General features: G+C 52.4%; 1 protein-coding gene across 1 annotated transcript; it reads left to right on the forward strand.

Annotated features, from left to right (window-relative positions):
* Nucleotides 1–3185: 3185 nt before the first annotated feature.
* Nucleotides 3186–6686, forward strand: LOC102846731 (serine protease 33-like). The gene is made up of 5 exons (XM_006897500.1): nt 3186–3437; nt 4373–4461; nt 4660–4934; nt 5153–5298; nt 6477–6686. The coding sequence occupies exons 1-5, from the start codon at nt 3186–3188 to the stop codon at nt 6684–6686; spliced, it is 972 nt and encodes a 323-aa protein (XP_006897562.1).
* Nucleotides 6687–6914: the final 228 nt, after the last annotated feature.

Consider the following 6914-nt stretch of genomic DNA (forward strand, 5'->3'; position numbering starts at 1 on the left):
TTTCCTTATGAATCAGGGTGAAGTCTCTCTCAGGAAGGAGTGATAGGGAATGGCAAAGAACACACTGACCAAGGAGATTAATCAGAACTGACTTCGACAAGCACTGTGGCAATGGGACAATTAAAACAGACTTTCAAGGGGGGAAAAAAGGAGAGGAATGAACTGGGGTAGAGAAAATAGTGGAACAATGAATGAATGGAAATCCAAAATCTCTGTAAATGTTCATTAAAATTAATAAAATAAAATTTTTTAAAAGTGTAGGTTTTAAGAGTAATATTATTAAACAACAGCTTAATTACAGTATAAATAACTTTTTATTAATCCAAATGGGATGAAGGGGGGTGCTTATGTGTATATTTATCATTTGCTTTCTTCCTTCATTCCTCTCTCCATTCCTCCCGATATATGTGAGTAGAATCTTATTTTCACAAGAAAATCTAAACATTTCACCAGTCTTCACCTCAAAACAAATTCACTTCTGTGGACCAAATTTGGCCTTAGTCCCCACCCTTTGTCTCTTGGGACTGAAAATCAAATCCACAGCCCTTGAATGGATTCCAGCTTATCACAACCCTGTTGGACAGAACAGAACTGCCCAAGAGCATTTTCAAGTGTGTAAATATGGGAGCTGACTGCCTCATCTTCCTCCCACGGAGTGACTCGTGGGCTTTTGGGTAGCAGCCAAATGCCTTAACCACAGTGCCACCAAGGTTCCTTCTCCAACACAAACCACTCCAATAAGCCCAAATTAAACTTTTTAAAAAGATAGAAAAGAAAATCTGGTGAAACCCGTTCTTCTCTGACAGACATGAGTCTCTGTGAACTGTGATCAACACCACAGCAATTAAGACTAATACTGGGACCACACGACAGGGGAAACACAGACCTATCACCCCATGAGCCTCAAATTTGCCTTGTAAAGCCACACCCCCTTCTCCCTTCTTTCACCCTGGCCTTACATGTTCATATCTTTGAAGATGCTCCAGTTTCTGCACCCTACTTCTGTCATTTTGCCATTTTAAGAATGTGGGATCAATGGTCCCACACACTACGTGACCTTTCAGAGTTGGCTTCTCTCCCTGTGGCTAATCCCCTGGACAGTCATCCAGGTCTTATGGCACAAACCCAGCTCCACTTCCCTCTGGTCAGTTCTGACTCATGCCATCACTATGGGACCAAGGGGAACTGCACCACAGGGTGTCAAGGCTGTGAGTCTTTGTGGCTCCAGACTGCCTCTTCTTTCTTCCTTGTAGCAAGTGGTGTTTTCAAACTACCAACCTTCAGGTGAATAGTTAATTGCTTTGAATCCTGTGCAACCAGGGCTTGTGCTTGTGATGCCTCCCCACTGCCACACATTGATTTAATGACCCTGAAGGTCAGACAACTGCCGCCGGGTTTCTGAGTGCCTCATCATTCTTGCAAGGGTCAGCTTGTCGATTCAAACCACTGACCATTAAGTTAGAAGCACAGTGCTTAATCTATAGTGCCACCAGGTCACTTCAGTGTCAACCTTCCCTCCTTTTTCTCTGATGTGTAGCCCATCCCCAGGGGAGCCCAAGATGGCTCAGAGAGGTAGCATGCTTGGCTGCTAATAGAAAGATTTCAGGTTTGAGTCCACCAGAGGGCCTGTGGGAGAGTGTACTGGCAATCTGCTTCTGAACAACTAGGGCTTAGAAACCGTGAGGGGCATAGTTCTGCTCTGACACACACAGGGTTGCTAAAAATCAGAGGTGGTACGATGGCTGTTGGTTTGCTATTCCTGGAGGGAGTCATTGGTTATGCCTTCCAGGGTAACCCAAAGGTTGAAAGTTCAAGTCTGGAGTGATCCTCCTAAAACACCAGCTGTCAGAAACCCCATGGAGCACAGGTCTCCTGGGGGATGTTGTGCATCAGGGTGGATCCCACTCAAGGTGGGTGTTTCAAGGCGAGTGGTTCAAGGCCATTGTTGAAAGGATGTGAGCCTGTTTCTGTTCTTTGATTGTTAGAAACAAAGCTGTTGGGGGGTGAGGGAGCATGTGCATCAGTGACTGCGTAAATGCCAGTCCCCGCTTCTTCTCAGTCACGTCACTTAATCCCATTTTTCAGATGAGGACACTGGGCTCCCGTGGTGTCTATAATTCCCTAAAGGTTGGTGCTTGATTGAGTGGGAGCTCTGGGGGGGTCAGGCCAGGAGACCCCAGTGCCACCCTTCACCCACAGTCCTCATCTCCCTGTCTTAGGGTGTACATGATCACCCTGGCAGAGCAGGGAGGGCAGGACCTCCAGTGGATGATGCCTCACTTGCCTTTTAAGACCAAGCCAGAGTCAACAAGAGGCCAATGGGGCCTTAAACTCCGTCCTCCTTCCTCCTTCGAACCTCTCAGGCACCCCGCCAGCAATTCACCAGCCAGACAGCTGGCTGGGATGCTGGCTTATGGTCCAGTTCAGAGCCTGCTGGTTTATGCAACACCCTGAAAGCCAGCAGAACAGACTGCCCCTGAAAGGCCAGGAAACCTTTACGGGGGAGGCCAGGGTTGGGGTTCCAGGGACTCAAGATACAGATGGAAAAAAGGGAAGGCCCAGGTCTGGAGGGGAGTATACTTGGACCCAGGCAAGCGCCCCTCCTTGCCTGGAGTGGCCCAGGCCTGGAACACACTGAGCGTGGGGTGGAGAGAAGGGAGGGCCAGGCCCAGAGCCAGGGCAGGACCAGTGCCCAGCTGCCAGGGAGGAGGCTGACCTTTCCCATCTTCAGGGGGTGGGGGCAGAGCAGTGAGGAGGGGTCAGTGTCAGCCCATCAGAAACCCCCAAGAAGCAATTCAGAGGCTGTCTTGAGACAGATGACACAGCTTCCCTGAGCTCCCAAAACCAACTGTCTGCTTGACTCCCATCTTTAGCCCCTCCAAGGCATCTGTCCCACCTCAGAAATCCCCCTTTTTTCTGGCTCCTCACTTCCAGGGCCTAGGGGGCAGGGAGGGGGTGGAGGGGAAGAGCCACTGTGACTGTGGGCCTGCAGGGACAACTGTCAGGACAGTCAGACCAGAACCAGCTGTCAGTATTGGCGCAGGAAGAACCCAAGTCCCCCATGTTCAATCCCTGCTCCTTCCCCTGCCACCTCAGGTATCTCCCCAGTACAGAGTGGGGCTGGAGGGGAAGCCTGCACCCATGTGCTTGGGGGCCCTGTGTGCCTGGGATTGGGGGGATCTTCTATGGTGAAGGAGACAGCGTTGACTCCCCTCAACTCTGAGCTGCTATGTGGGGTCACCACCAAGCTGCTGCCTCCTCTATCAACCGGGTACTGCAGCCAGAAGCCTTGGGAAACAGCTCCAGGGGCAACGGGTGACCGAGGCTCCAGGAAGCCACCATCCTGCTGCCCAACCCACGCCTCCTCTCGTGCAGCTGTGTCCCCCAGATGTGGCTCCTGCTGGCACTCCTGGTACTTCCTTTTCTGGGAGAAAAAGGTAAGTCTGACCAAGATGTCTAGCTGGACACCATGCACGACACCAGGAAGACACCACATCCACCCTGGAGGTAGCCATAGGGTTGCAGGAGTCACCACATCCCTTTCAATTCCAGATGCCCACCCGCCCCCAGCCCTGGTGGCTCACCAGCTGCTCTGTGACCAAAGGATGAGGCAGTCTGCTTCTGTAAAGATCATAGGCTTAGAAACCTTTAGAGCTGCTCTTCTCTGTCCTACGTGGCCACTATGAGTTGGAACGGACTCTTGGCAGTGGGTTTGGGGCTTATGACACTGTGAGAAGGGGCAATGGTCTTCACTTTGTCCTTCAAGCTGGGGCCGCATGTGTGGTGGGCTTTTGTGTGAGTCTGCCACACCTGTATGTCTTTCTGTGACTTTCAAAGCCCTTTCCCTGGAAGACTCTGACTCTGGGTGCCCATCACAAGGGCATCATGACCAAACCCCAAAACTGAGATTCCCGACACCCTCTCTATGCCAGGCTCTATGGGTGTGTCATCCACCTGCCTAGACCCGGAAGTACCGAGGTCACCTCAACCTTAAAGTGACCGGAACACTGAAATGATTTAAAGACAGAAATGCCCCTCACAGGCCAACTAGCCACTTGCAAACCCTCAGGCACCACCTGTAACCAGTGGCTACCACATTGAGAATGCAGTGACCCCACATCTATCTTGCTGAAAGCCCTTCAGGCAGCATTCAGATGTTGACCCCTGGTTACAGGGCTCAGAGAGGCTTGGGAGTGGAGCCCTTCACCCGGTGGTCCTGGTTTTCAAAGATAAGGGACTTAATGGGTAGTGTTGCTGAGCTGGCCTGTCAGCCCCCCGAGTTGTTCCACCTCTCCCCACAGTGACCAGCGTTGTTCCTGAGGCTCGCATTGTTGGGGGGACAGCAGCCTCACCTCTGCAATGGCCCTGGCAGGTCAGCCTCCGAGAAAATGGCCAGCATATCTGTGGCGGCAGCCTCATCAGCTCCCAGTGGGTACTGACTGCTGCCCACTGTGTAACTAGGTAAGCATGTCCCCACAGTCAGCTTCAGCATGTCAGCAACCTCAGCATTGCCTGCCTGTCCTGCCCCGTCTCCACTCTGCCCTGCCAGTACTGTTCCTTCTTGGAGAGACACCCCTCCTGCCCAGAACTGGGGTTACACTTGGCACTGAACCAGCAGGTCCTTCTATCCTCAGGCCCTCACCCCTGCTTCCTCCTCAGCTCGGGGAGACCTCAGAACCTGAAGGTACAGCTGGGAGAGACTGTGCTGTATGCTCATGCCCCAGGCTCCATCCTGGTGCCCATCACACAAGTGGTCAGGCACCCCTCCTACAGTGGGGACGCGCTCGAGGGCAAGGACATCGCCCTGCTGAAGATGGCCCACCGTGTGTCGTTCTCCTCCTCCATCCAGCCTGTGCCTCTGGCCTTGCCTGGAGCCTACATCCCTGCGGGCACCCTCTGTTGGGTGGCCGGCTGGGGGGATGTGAGGGAGAATGGTAAGGAGTGAGTGGCTGAGGCTGGGCGGATGGACCGGGCTGGACGGGGGCTGATGCTGGACAGGAGTTGGTTGACTCTATTTTTCCCCTCTCCTCCTACCTTTAACCTAAGACTCCTGGGGAGGCCCCATGGGTGGGAATGTACTGCCCCTATTGTCTCCTAGGACACTGGCTCAGTGTGTACCCCTTACCCAGTTTCCCTGACCTCTCCTCCGCAGTGGCCCTACCCAAACCACACAGGCTGCAGGAGGTGGATGTGCATGTCATTGACACCCAGAGCTGCCAGCAACTCTATGAGCCAGAGCCCATCACCTCTGAGATGCTGTGTGCTGGCTACTTCCAGGACAGGAAGGGCTTCTGTGAGGTCAGTGCGTGTCCAAGGCACCAACAGCTGCTCAGTGCTCCAGCCTCAGTTTCCCTCTAGTTGCAGTGTGGGTGTTGAAGGTCCCGGTGCCATGATTGGCCTGGGGTGACCAAAAGAGAAAACCATAAAGGGGGGGGGTATAGCGTTGAGTTGGAACTGACCCATAGCTGTTCCTCTAGTAGGTTTTCAGAAACAGTTAATCTCACAAAAGACTGACCATCTTTCTCCCATGGAGCAGCTGATGGATTCGAACTGCATCCCTTTGGGTTGGCAGCACTACCCCTTACCACTTTTTTTGTTCTTTTGTTTGTAATGTGCCCCCTAGTCACTTGCGACTCAGAGCGACGCTATGTACAATAGCCCTGAAAGCTGCTCCATCCTGTGCCAACTTTACTGTCTCTGACACACCTACCCTCATTATCCCAGTCACTGAATCAATCCATCTCATCAATGGTCTTCCTCTCTTTCTCTATTTCTCCACTCATCCAAGCATAATGTCCCTCTCCAAGCACTGGTCCTTCTTTGTAATATGTCCAAAGTATATCAGATGAAGCTTCAGAATCCTTACCTCCAAGGAGCAGCCTAGTTTTACCTTCTCTAGGACAAACTGTTAATTCTCCTGGTTGTTGTTATTGAATGCCTTTGAGTTGAGTATGACTCATAGAGACCCTATGAACAAAAGGCCTGCAGGCTCTCTGAAGCAGGAGTGGCATTCACTAGATAGAAAGAGAATTGATGCCTTTGAGCTGTGGTGCTGGAGAAAAGTGTTGAATATACCATGGACGACCAGAAAAAAGTCCATAGAGTTTCCGGAAGTAGGTGCCTTTGGGATTGATTGCAATGCAGCTTCTTGCCATGAGGCCACCAGAGCTTTCAAGTCACCCCTATTGTGTGACTTTCAGATAGTTACCTGACTTCTCTGAGCCTCAGAATCTTCAACTGTTGAAAGCAGAAATGAGGCAAATGAACCTGCTGGGAGGGAGGGAGCAAGGGAGAGAGGGAGGGAGCAAGGGAGAGAGGGAGGGCATAGCCTACAGCCCGGATCTGGGGCATAGCTCAGAGGGCATGAAACCTGCGAGTCCACAGACTCCGCTGCCTGCCTGACCCCCACCTCAACCTCCACTCGGGTTCCTGCATCTCAGAGCTGACCAGCTCTTTCTGATGCTTGTGTCCTGTAGGGTGACTCTGGAGGCCCCCTGGTCTGTCAGTTCAGGCAGGGCAGGTGGATGCAGGTAGCCGTGGTGAGCTTCAGCCGGGGCTGTGCGGAGCCCAATCTTCCAGGAGTCTACGCACGGGTGCCCGCCTACCAGCCCTGGATCCAACGCCAAGTGTCCAGGCCCAAGTACCGCAGGCCTGTGTATCCTCGCCGGCGCCGCAGGCGGGGCTGATTTTCCCTGGCTGCTGCTCAGCGTTGCCCCCTGGTGGTCAGTGTGTGTTCTTCTCTGTTCCTTCTGTAGCTATTAGACCTTGTCTTGTCTGCCCAGCAGCCCCACTACCCCTCGACCCCTGTTACAGCCCTAAAGTGCTCCAGATCGCCAGCAGATAACAAGAAAGGGGTCTTTTATTATCTTAAAAATAGAAGAGTAACTGGTAAAACGTGTATACGGGGACCCAAA

This window comes from Elephantulus edwardii, unplaced genomic scaffold (assembly GCF_000299155.1).
Source record: "Elephantulus edwardii isolate Elephantulus edwardi_28Jun2011 unplaced genomic scaffold, EleEdw1.0 scaffold00209, whole genome shotgun sequence".
Classification (NCBI taxonomy): Eukaryota; Metazoa; Chordata; class Mammalia; order Macroscelidea; family Macroscelididae; genus Elephantulus; species Elephantulus edwardii.